Genomic DNA, 12,524 nt, shown 5'->3' on the forward strand with positions numbered 1-12,524 from the left:
CTGATGGCTTACAAATCCATACTAAAAACCAAAGATAGCAGTAACTGCAAGGAAGAAAAAGTTATGCATATGCTATTTTACAAAACTAATCTGACTTCAGGAACACTAATTAATTAAATGGTTTTAATAGACTCAGGACTACTCATCCTTACAAATCGGGTGGTACTCTTGGACATAAGGTGCTGGTTAGAGATTGACAAGAGGTGATAGAAACAAGTTCCTCTTTCACCCATCTCCTAGTAATGCTTCAACAACAGAAAACCAAGTCAAGCTAATTTTACTGTATGTCAGCAGAAAGTATCAGGAAGGCTATGTCTCCTTCCCCAAGAAATTACAGGTCAACGGAGTGCATCTTGAGGCGCTTTCATATCAGAAAGCTAGAAGTATGATCTGGCCCTAATTAAGAAATATTTTTAGTTCTTAAACAAGAAAATGTGCACAAACAAAATACCAAATGAATTAAGAGGCTGAACTAAATAAAGATGTCTGGAATTTGCCAAACTTTGTGATCAAAGTTCAGTAACGACAAGCAAGTTTCTGGGGTTCGAAGCCTTAACAATCAAGGAATACGGCATTTGGATTAAATGTGGAGTCAAGAAAAAAACATGGGGTTAAAAAACTCCAACACATTCAAGATGCTAGAGAGCAAAAAGGGTTCAAGTTGGTTTCTGGAAACAGAAGCAGATTAAATACCTAGAAATAGTTTAATGAGCCTCTATATGCATGTGGAAGTGTTTCCATTTAATACTTATCTCTAACCACAAGCCAACCTCTGCAATGCATACACCCAACTTCTCGATGGTTAGGAAAACAATTTTTTGATGCTTCTTCAACTATAATCTGCTAGAGGGCGGGGAGGGGTATAAGATTCCAAATTCATCTTCATGCTGTTTTAAAACCCTAACCTTCAAGCAAGAGCTTGATCTATGGGAAACAGCTGCAGAAAAGTAAATCTTCTCCCTTTGAAAAACTCCAGAGTGTATTTTTGTTAAGTATGTTTTGAAGTCATGGTAGGAAAATTAGTGAAAATTGTAAATCTGCTTGCCAATCTGGTTGTGTCTAACTCAAAGATTAGGGGAAAGATTCCAATTTAATACTAAGACCATGACAACCCTAGTTAAGCATGCTCTAGGGCAGAGCAGATGGGGCCCTTTGCTCACCTCCACACGTTTTGGATTTATTGCATGCACCCAACACGTTTCATATTAGACACCCCTTGACTGTGTACTTGAGACAGCAGGGTTCAGTATGCACTTCCTCTGCAGACCAATATATTATTCTAAATTGGGCTAAAGTGTTTCCGTTTTGTGAGTGATATAAAGTTCAAATTTGAGGTTTCTAGGCAGCAGACTTGCAGTCCTTCAGCAAATCTTTTTTCTTTGTATCAGGAAAGGCAAGCCTCAAAAAAAGTCTGTCTTACTGAATAATTATGGATTTTGTTTCATTGTGTTTAAGTAAAATACATTAATACTATTGTAATATCTTCAAATGGATGGATTTGATCACTTCATGGTTAGTACCAACATGTATTATGGCTTATTATTTCATCTAAAGAGGAGTGCTGAGAATGAAGGTGTAAATTTTTAAGATTGCATTTTATTTCAATTCCACCCAGAAAAACAAAAAATATTTTATAGAGCCAATGAAGAAGGGAACAAACTGAAGTTCTAAATGTCTATTGGAAATGCCAAAAACAAATTTAAATATCCTTTTTAGTATGATGATATACCCACAGATTAGGATTCACAGATTTCCGTATTTGCGCACTTCTCAAAGAAACATCAAGTTACAGTGTTTTCATACACTATATTAACACACAAAATTAGGAAACAGTTGAGGCTTTACAGGTACTGGAATTATGAGAACCTGACTTCAATTATAAGCAGCATATTGAATTTGACATTTCAGTATTTTACAATGCTTACATAAAGAAGCACTATACCATTTCAGGAATTGAAATAACAGACCTGCAATGCTCGCGCGTTAGTCGCTCCAGTTGGATGAGCCAAAACTCATAAGAGAAAGCACAGTCCTACCAGTCAGTCTCTTCCATATCAACAGCTACTACCAGCTGATACCCTGAGGTGCAACGCTTGTCCTACTATTACATTTTCTACATACTTTGCATACTGCTTCCACTGCTTTTAATAAAATGCCAGCAAGATGATTATGCTTCCTGGAATGACCCTCTGGAATGCACGATGTTTAAAAGAACAAAGTTAAGTTAGACTTGCGTTCTCTATTGTCAAGCTACCTCTTAGAAAAAAAAATTTGTATTTTATCCTTTAGACATATCCTCAAGATATCTCCCCTGAAAAGTCAGTTTACAAAACCTGCATGATAAAAAAGAATATATATTAAAACTGTATATATCCACTGATATTGTCTCTCACTTCAAGCAACAGAACATGATAAAGGCAGTTCTGATGTACACCGAAACTTAATAGAAGGGCCAGTTTGAGAATACTAGCAGACTGCTGCCATTTAGAAAAACTAAAATATATTTACATGCATTATTAAAGTAACTGAGAAAAAATACAAGGGTAGAAGAGATTATCTAACACCCGGCCTACAGAGCTAACTGAAGTTCTCCATGAAGCATTAATAAAAACCTGATTTACACATTATCTTCTATAGAATGTTTAACAGATCCTTTGTTTCCATCTAAACATGACAATCATGTTTTCTGTTAAATAAACAAACTTTCTGAGCCAACCTTCATATAGCATTCCCAATACTTTAGTTACAGTATATAAATTCCACCAGGGAATGAGAAATATCCTTATGACCTGGTAACTTAGGCAACTCTAATTTACAACACAGCACAATAAAAATAGTGGTCAGACCCCTTGCTTTATTACTTTCTTTCTCAATCTGCTGCCCAGCAAAGCTGATTAAGCACAAACTTTCCAGTCAGTAAGGATGAGATGAAAGGTTAACTTAATGCTCAAACTAGTACTGCACAAACAGATTAATTACTGCCCTACTAACAATGTTTGTTTAGCTGCCATCTAAACTTCACTTTCATATAAGAAATGTCTGTCTTCTTCCATGCTATTGCCCCATATCCTCCCAAATACAAAAAAGGGAGGCACATCTGCACATCTACACCACTGTATCAAAGGACCTTACATCTTAACACTTTTCTGTTCATGTATGAACACACTTATGAGCACAGGCAGCCCAGTTCTTTTACACAGGTACTTCACTGACAATAGTGCACATGATTTGATGAAGTAACTAAAAAAACTGGTACTATTTAAGTTGCCAGCAAAGATATTGCATATGTTAACTACACTTTGTTCATAGTTACTGGGAGGCCAGAAGGTAAAACAAAAAAAAACTGTTCAGCCCAATAAGTTGGCAATGTGAAATGTCATCCTAGGGAAGTTCCATCGTGCTTACCTCCCAAGACACGAACAGGGAACAGAAAGTATTCTCCCTCTACAAAGGTGCCTGTTTAGTGATGTGGCTTTGCAGGCAAACACAGCAACATCAGAGTTGGTTGATATTTTTGATTGTGTGATTTATGATTCAATTTTTTCAAACAAAAATACAAGAAAAAACATAAGCCAGAAGATAAAATAATAGTTTTGTGCAAACAAGACTTAACCACAGTCCTTGTCTTGTCGGGAAAACCTCAGCATGTGAGCTCAGCTTCAAGTAAATGAGCTCAGTTTAATTGTATTTTTTTTCCAATCCTCCGCACATGAGACATTGAGACTCACTCTTAAAGCATGACAGCTTTGTTCATTATGATTTTAGTATAACCCCACTACTGGGAAATGATATCTTTGAATATACACATTGAGAAGTGCAGCAGAATGAGGGGAATGTTATGCCTTCATGTCTAAAACAGGTGACCAATAAAACATCCACAGATGAGTACAATGGATACCTCAGGAATCATGGAACCAAACTAAAATTGCTGCAGTCATAGTTTGTGTAGTATGTAGCCAATTCATAACCCAAACCTCAAGAACTGGAATTTTTTTTTTTTGTTAAACAAGGCAGACAAATTCTTAGTTACTTTGTAAAACTGCATTAAGAACAACAAAAACTGGTGCCTACAAATATACAAATTGGACAGAGATTGCTCAAGTTCTCATAAGATCTGAGGAAATTCTACTTATGTTTTACAGTCTGACTAGAACCATCAACTCCAACTACACAACAGACAGGGAAAAAAAGCTCAATTTTTTGTTTTCATTTTTCTCTGAAACAAAAGAAACATTGTAAGAGAAAGTTTCTCAAAATAGACTGGAATTGGCCAGTGTAGGCGGAATTTGCCATGTATTCAAGACAGATCTTCTGTCTTGTGAAATTAGGAGACTACTAACCGAAAGAAAGGTGTGAAAATTTCATTTAAAGCAAGGTATGAACTTCTGTGTCTTCAACAGACCATTCAAATTCCTAGCCCTTGAAAATTACCAAGCATCAAGTAGATGTCGCCTTGGTGAAGTGGTATTGCTAATCCAGGTGTCTCTATGTCCCATGCTACCTTCAAGCCTACGTGCCAAACAGCTGGGTCTCTTCCCTTCAGGTTCCAATCATTAGTTTCTTCAGCTGATGAACCTTTAAAAAGAGAGGAGGGGAAAAAAAACATCGTAAAGATAAAACGACAAGATGACCATCATAAAATATAATATCTGGTCTAACAATACACACTTAACGATAACCCACATTGGTACAATCATAACAGGCTTAAACTTTCCACAATCTCCATGTGGTGTACTTCCACAAGGAGAAAAGTACATAACAGGTTCAAAAATACCATAGGAGATTAAGAATTTCTTGCAACTAACTTTACTAAGATGAAAACTTCCCATTAACTACAAAGGAAAGGCACATAAAGTCTGTAACGGACTCAAGTTTTTCTGACATTGTCAATACACATAATGAATTCTATAGATACCAGCTTTTCTTATTTATTACTGGAACTATAAGCAAAGAATGAAATGAAAGAGTTGGATCACTGATGTAAGAACAGATAACTTCTAGAAATGAATTATTTCAAGTCAAATTGTAGGTTTGTTTATGTATTTGCAATTTCATAAAAACATAAACTGAGGCAATGTAAGGTGAAATAATGGGCATGTGTAATGCTGTAACATGATGGAAATTGCAGCAATGACAGCAGAGTAGCAAAATCCCAGGCTGCAGCAAGTGAGGACTTGGTCAAACGCAGCAGCCAGGGACACAGAAACAAAGGAAAGAATCTGCTTACCTTCAGAAGGCCCCAGGAAGGCAGGAATCTCCAGTAAGATCCCCTTGCATCTACTGCCAACCCTTAAATGAGGTCTGGGGAGGGATGGATCCTGGCTCCACCCTTCCTGGTCACTCAGGTACATTGCACGCACCTGAGCTTCCCTGGGTTAGCCCTGCCTTCCCACCAGGTGCTCCATTGCTGCTTCAAGCCATGACTTCGCACTTCTACTACATGCACAAAACCTTATCTAGACCAACAAGGTTCAGGAGATAATCTGGGAATCTTATCTATCATCCTTTTCTCAAAATTAGTCAAACATGCTAGATAACATGGAAGAGCCAATGAAGCTTCAATGCATTTGTTACAACACTTTTCTTGTCATTAAGTAACGCAAGCATGTGGAGCTTGGGGAAAAAATAATCCACTGCATAAAAATAGTATTTAGAGCTTAATCCCTCAGAACTATTTTCATAAGCTTACTTCACTGCAGTATAAATTGAAAGATACAGCCAGCATTTATAACAAGGTATTTGGGAGCTATGGTGTAACAGTTTTATGGCTAATGTAACAGAGCATTTTGACAGAGGGAGGATGAAGTTTTAATAAGCAGCTGGCACAGAATGGCAGTCAACTGTTAGAAATCATCAACAATGTAGGATGCATAATTATTGCTTGTTAGTTAGCAACAGTTTGTGTGTCTCTTTCACTGCCCATTGCAAATGTGATTTTGTATAATATTTTTTATAACTTAAATATTCACTTAATTCGAGAACAAAAATACAGAAACAGATTTATAATCTTACTATAATGCGCAGCTAAAAAGTGACCTTGAACACTCAATTCCAAAATATTCAAGTCATTCATCTCACATGGTTACTGCAATGTTTGTTTAGCCGGAGATAACCTTTAATAATTAATAAATTGTCTTCCTGTGTCAATTAAGTATCGCCTACAAGCAGGAAGCAGAGAGCCAAAACATCTCAAAAAGCCAATCTGCAGTCCTTAGCTGAAACTCCTACTGTAAACTCATTCCCCTTATCCCCTCTTCATTGCTGCTGCTCTCCCCTGGCTGAAGCTCTGGCTCAGGAGCAGCTCTAGGCCTTTCTATCAAGGAACACACAAATGAGAAAACAAGAGTGAGCAAATACTCAGAAAAATCAATACTAAAGTCTTCGAGGGGCTTTCATATTTTCTGACCCATTCTGATAAATCGTAACTTAATTTAAAAAAAATGCTTTCTGAAAACTGCAAATAAGATGGCTTTCAAGGCATTTTTAATGCAATACATCATAGATATTATAAAAAGAAGTAACCTTTCTGGGTTAACTCTCTCTGTTATGCTGCTTTCCCATTCACTTTGGCAGCGGCACTGTTCACAATATGGCACCAATAAAATATAGAACTACAATCAGAGACAGCAATTTCAATGAAAGTTTCCTGGGGTCTCCTCATAAATCCAGCACCTTTGGAATGTGCTCGTTAAAATGACTTATTTTTTGCAGTTTGATAAATTTTTTATTGCTTAAGTACAGAGTTCAAATGTAGCTCACAGGCTCCTTTTCTCTGTATTCTCAATTATTGCACCTTATAATTATCAGCAGCAATTGAAACTGATTGCTCCTACCATGTTATTTTGGTAACAAATGGAAGCAAGCTGCTACTAGCTTTCAAATGCAAACTATTCCAGAAGTGAGAGGGGATAAAAAACCCCCCACACCTTAATACTTGTAGTATATCTCCAGGTAGCACTGACAAACTTTTACATAACATGAAATTTTTATAAAATTCTCCATGTCATCCCTCAAGCATGACTGAATGCTGTATATAAGTTAACAGTTCATACTGAAGTGAAAACATTTGAATGCATCTAAACCTTAGGTACTTGAGAGTAAATCATGTGGGCCTTACACATACATAGCACATTAAGAACATCTATTTATTCTGGAGTAAACGGTACAGAAATGGTCCAACACAGCAGCATTTAAAGGAAATACTATAAAACTATCTGTGGATTTAAACTCTTTTCAGTAAAGAGTTATAGAATTTGGCCTCCGAGAAACCTTCATGTTTGTATCCCAAAAGGAATAGTGCAACTGGGTAACAAGCTTGCCACCACATGATAATAGCTCATCAAACCTGTCACTAAGGATAGAACCATGAAAGAGAATGTAGCTGAATAAAATTGGCCACAATACTATGCTTTCAGTAGACAGCTCTAATTTCAGAGATGTTGCAGTTCTAAGACCTGATCTTGACAGTTTTGGGTCATGGTTAGGTCCAGAACAACAAGAAGTTTGTTTTCCTGGATCTTGTTCGGTTATGGTTCATCAGCAAAAGAAAGTAAAGTAGCCTTGAAAGGTTTCTTTGCTATTTGTACCAAAATCTTCAGGAGGTTCTTGGCATGCTGAAATCTAGACGTTCTCTATTCAAGCCAGCTCATATCCTAAATGTAACTTTAAATCAAGCATTATTTCTGAGAGGATGGAATTGCTGCCAATACATTACTAAAAACAAGGAGTGTAAACATGCAGTTTTGTCATTAAATCCAACTGACCATTATTAAATAAATACAGAAAAAAATAATAATCCTTTACAGATAAATTTTTTCCCAGAATTTAGAAGTATTTGGGCATGTTTTCAAGGTTTAATGAAATATACATTGGAATTATTACAGTCTTCCACAGCAATTTTTACATGCATGTACAAGGTAAATAAAAAAAGCTGACCATACTCTGCTTCTCAGTAGGTGGCAGGAAAGAATGAGTTTCTACCCAGAGATATTTCATCTGCCTTACAGCTGAAAAGCCATAACATAAGAGGTTAGTTAGACACTAGTAACATATTAGCTTTCACTTGCAACTGACATTCACAAAAAACAAAAATTGGAATATTTGCTGACATTGCTCTTATCAATTTTCATCTAGAATGCTGCGTCTGAATATATCAAAGTAATATTTACTTCTCTATGCACCATTTCTATTCTTTCAACAAGCAATACGTCTACTACACTATTGACATTAGAAGCCACTTAATATCGTTGTTCTCATCCTGTACAAAACACTACTCCATAAATTAATCCATTAAGCAATGCATAACTATTATTTGTCAACTACAAATATAGATTTATTCCAATTCAAAACAACTTCCACAGGTTCAGAATTTCTTATTTTCTTTATTTTCTTTATATTTTCTACTGAGAGAGTGACATCAGTAGTAAATATGAATTATTTTTATTCCCAATTCCTGCAGCAATGAAATAGTCATTAGGTTCAGTGATAGGAACAAGCATGAAAGTTCCTTCTGGATCAGTCATCAATGCAACTAACTTCAGGTCTGCTAAGCTTTTCAACATTGCCAGCTAACAGAGCTGTTTTATTTATTTTATTTCTTACACCAAGGAACCAAACAAGATACTACAAAATAAATTACATCTCCAACCTCAAACTTAGTTTGTGGGAAATTTAGGTAAGAAAAAGATGAATATTTGCAGTGACTTGGTTACTTCCCATCTCCTTTAAGTTTGTATCTGAAACATCTTCTACTTCAAAGGACATTTTTAGCACCAGCTAATGCTCTGTTGAGCAATAAAACTCTCTACAAAACTTATGAGGACCTGAGGGAAAGATATTCACTAGAAAATATCCATGGATAAAACTCAGTTTTTGAAAATGCTCTTATTCTACCAGAATTTGGGTTGCAATTCACTTTCATAAGTAGAGCTGGAAACAAGAATTGGTCATTAGCTTAAAATATTAAAATCCGGAACAAGTTTTTAACGTCATTGTTCCCATGATATACGTAAATGTGTTATGTGTAAATTAATGTATTATTATAAATCCTAAATGGATCAAAATTTGAAATTACTATTCAGATGAGCATTCAGAAAAACATCTATCTTACTTTGCTGCTCTAAATGTACTTCAGTTGAAATTGCTATGATAGTTTGACACTTGAAATAAGAAAAGAAATGGTGATGCTGATTGGAATATCAGCTTGTTCCATCATCTGTGTGTTGTCTCTCAGATTTCTTCACTGGCATATTAAAAACACTTTCTACTTTAAATAATACTGAACAAAGTTTCCAACATTACACTTTCACTATGGCATTAAAAAGTGAACAAATGAACAAGCAAGTTATTTCATCTATAGTATTAAATGCTTTAATAACACTTAATGAAATAAGCACATAATAAATGACACCAAAATGCAAAGTGAAGTAAAAAGAAAACCACACAAACTGAGTTGTGCATCTCTAAACAGTCAAAGAGCTACCTTGATGCCATAAGAACAGTCAGCTCCCAGGGCTCCTGCTGTTCAAACTCTGAAGGGTTTGGGTATTCTGCCTCTATGGCAGAAGAAATCTGTACCAGCTGTAAAGCTCTGCAAGCCCCAGCTTCCTCACACAAGGGGATGCCACAGATCTTCATTGTCTCAAGTGTCACAGTGGTTTATTACAAGACAGTTTATTTAGGCTTAGAAAATCAAGTAGACTAATTATGTTACTTGGATGTGATGGGTAGAATCTGACATCTACTGGTTAGGAAATCTTTTTTTACTGAGTTTGCTAGGTGGACCGATGTTTTATGTCCAGGAAAATGGAGACATGGTGATCTCAGCTGAATATTAACAATGGAAAACACACAAAAATATAAGCTATTATTATTACATAATGGTCTTTAGCCAAAGCCTATCAATGTGAATTCTTCTCATTTTCTGAAGGAAACAAAGCATTTTTGGATGTACTAGAAATCAATTGAAAATGATACCCAAAGTAACATTTACAAATTCAAATCAAGCGTCTACATTCTAGTGTTATGTTTGCAAAGCTGGGAAGCACTCACCTTCACAGCTGTAACTGTACACAGCAACCGTCGACCTCTCAACCAGATTCTCATCATGGTGCCAACTCACTGCCATGTTCCCCATTCCAAAATAAGGCTCTTGTTTCAAGTACGGCATTTGTAGCGGATCCATATAATTTAATAAAGTCAAGTTATAAGATGTTCTGTTATTTAGACTTGCGTAGTCATCTGCTGATATGTAAGAACTGCTTTGATCTTCTGAAAAAGACCCTTTTTCTATAAGTGAAGTAGCAAAATTTTGCTCCCTATCTATTACAGTAGCGTCTTTGATATCTTTGGTCTCTAACAGATTTCGTCCTTGTAATGACTTGACTGCTTCAATATGCAAGTAGTCATTAAGTTTGATTAATGCTTTACAAGCATCATGTATTTGAGGACTGCAATATTTTATTTCACAACCCTCAGTAGGCCAAGGAACCGTAAATAATCTTGTGTTCAAGTATTTGTAAGTGCATCCTGGGTTTCCAATTAATATACGAGACACTGGGGTAAAAAAATCTTTTCCTTTGATCCTTACAAGATCTTGAAAAAAACAATCATGTTTCTGCAAGGTCAAAAAGCCCTCTTGTACCATCTGATGGAGCTCTTCAGGTACTGTATCCGACTTCCTGAAAATTAGCTTGGAATACTTCGTCTTCTGCTAAACGAGAAAAACAAGAAAAAAACAACAAAAAATTACACTTTTTTTTTTTTAACAAGTACTTCGCATATTCAAGAATGGGTGCGGATAAACTGACAAATTACCAAGTATGAGTCTAGAATGTGGTAAAGAAATAGATCCCAGATGCCAGTACTTGTTACTTTATCATAGAATCGCCAAGGTTGGAAAAGACCTCCAAGATCATCCAGTCCAACCATCCACCTACCACCAATATTTCCCCACTAAACCATGTCCCTTAGAACAACACATCTAAATGTTTCTTTAACAACTATGGGATGGTTACTCAACCACCTCCGTGGGCAGCCTGTTCCAGTGCCTGACCACTCTTTCGAAGAAGAAATCCAATCTGAACCTCCCCTGGTGCAACTTGAGGCCATTTCCTCTAGTTCTATCACTAGCTGCACAGGAGAAGAAGCTGATCCCCACCTCACTGCAACCTTCCTTCAGGTGATTGTAGAGTGCTATAAGGTCTCCCCTGAGCCTCCTCTTCTCCAGACTAAACAATCCCAGTTCCCTCAGCTGCTCCTCATAAGACTTGTGCTCCAGACCCTCCACCAGCTTTGTTGCCCTTCTCTGGACATGCTCCAGGGCCTCAATGTCTTTCTTGTAGTGAACACAGTGCTCAATTTTCATACTCCAACATACTGCACACAGTAGCCTATACCCAGACTATCACCAGAGGAAGTGTTTAAGTGTCAAATCACTTGGAACACTAATAGCTGGAAAGTTAAAGCGTTTAATCAAAAGCTGTAAATAGTTTGGATTGAAAAAAATTTAAAGACCTGGTGACACTAAAGGTTAACTCTGATTTTCTCTAATTCACCAACCTAGGAAAATTTCAAAAGAGTAAAATTGCTTAATATTGCATTAGTATTTTAAAAGGTAATCAAGATGTTGAATGTATTTGCAGGTCTGTTGACTTGGCATCAGTGGGTGAAATAATGGAAAAGCAGACAAAAGGCTGATTTAAAAAACTAAAATCAACACAATTAAAAAACATCAAATAACTTGGACTGTCAAACTACCTTGATAGGACTTGTAATTACACACTTACCATGTTTTAGCTAAGAAAAAGTATTCACAATTCATCATACATGTTAAATAGATTAAAAGAATGGGTACTAGTTTCCAAAATGTATCTCTTGCTTTTCAAATAACCTTGTCAAAGAACACAAAATTCAGGAACAACTGGGTAGACAAACCCTATCCTATAAATAAGAAATCTGAAAATTTGGCCAGAAGTCAATAGGACACTAAGTTCCATTAGAGAATCTGTAGGTAATGCTACCTTGAAGTATACAAATAATGGAATAATGAGCCGTAAAAGCAACTGCCTTTTTGTGGTGGTTACAGGGACCATTCTGATGTACAGAAAGCTAGGTGGCTACATCATAAACAAGTAGCTTTATACCAGAATAATTTATGTAGTAAAAATACTAGAAATTGAAATATAATGTGTCAAAAAAGCCAACATTCTGCTATGCTGCACCTCTTCAAAGTCTTCCTTGACAGCCTATTCTATTCTTGACAACCGTTCTATTCTCACATTCATCAAGATGCCAGCTAGCTCCTCTTTTTTGATTATAACAATTTCCAAACTTACTTTACTCTCATCCCCCCACCAGCAGCGTCCTTTATTCTCACGTCCCCATCTGACCATGCCAGCTCTGGTATCAGCTGGAGATCAGAATTCAGCAGGTTTTGTATGTTGCAACTCCCAGCAAAGCATGACACTGCTAATCAGCAGCATCTTGTTTTGTATGTAAAACACTGCTTCCCACTCCAGGAAGGA

The 12,524-nt window shown here is 36.4% G+C and overlaps 1 protein-coding gene across 10 annotated transcripts in view; it reads right to left on the reverse strand.

Moving 5' to 3' along the window:
- The window catches only part of FTO (FTO, alpha-ketoglutarate dependent dioxygenase), a 232,702-nt gene that overhangs the window by 176,057 nt on the left and 44,121 nt on the right, over positions 1-12,524 (reverse strand). For 9 of the 10 annotated variants that reach the window (XR_002442136.1, XR_002442138.1, XM_021408378.1 and 6 more), the window contains 2 exons: positions 10,051-10,711; positions 4,432-4,575 (listed from right to left, as the gene is read on the reverse strand). Coding sequence is in view for 8 of the 10 variants with exons in the window: in XM_021408378.1 (XP_021264053.1) it covers positions 4,432-4,575; positions 10,051-10,711 (805 nt within the window). In the remaining 2 variants the exon portion in view is untranslated. The remainder of the gene's footprint in view (positions 1-4,431; positions 4,576-10,050; positions 10,712-12,524) is intronic. The other variant, XM_021408379.1, reaches the window with a different exon arrangement.

This window comes from Numida meleagris, chromosome 10 (assembly GCF_002078875.1).
Source record: "Numida meleagris isolate 19003 breed g44 Domestic line chromosome 10, NumMel1.0, whole genome shotgun sequence".
NCBI classification, from domain to species: domain Eukaryota; kingdom Metazoa; phylum Chordata; class Aves; order Galliformes; family Numididae; genus Numida; species Numida meleagris.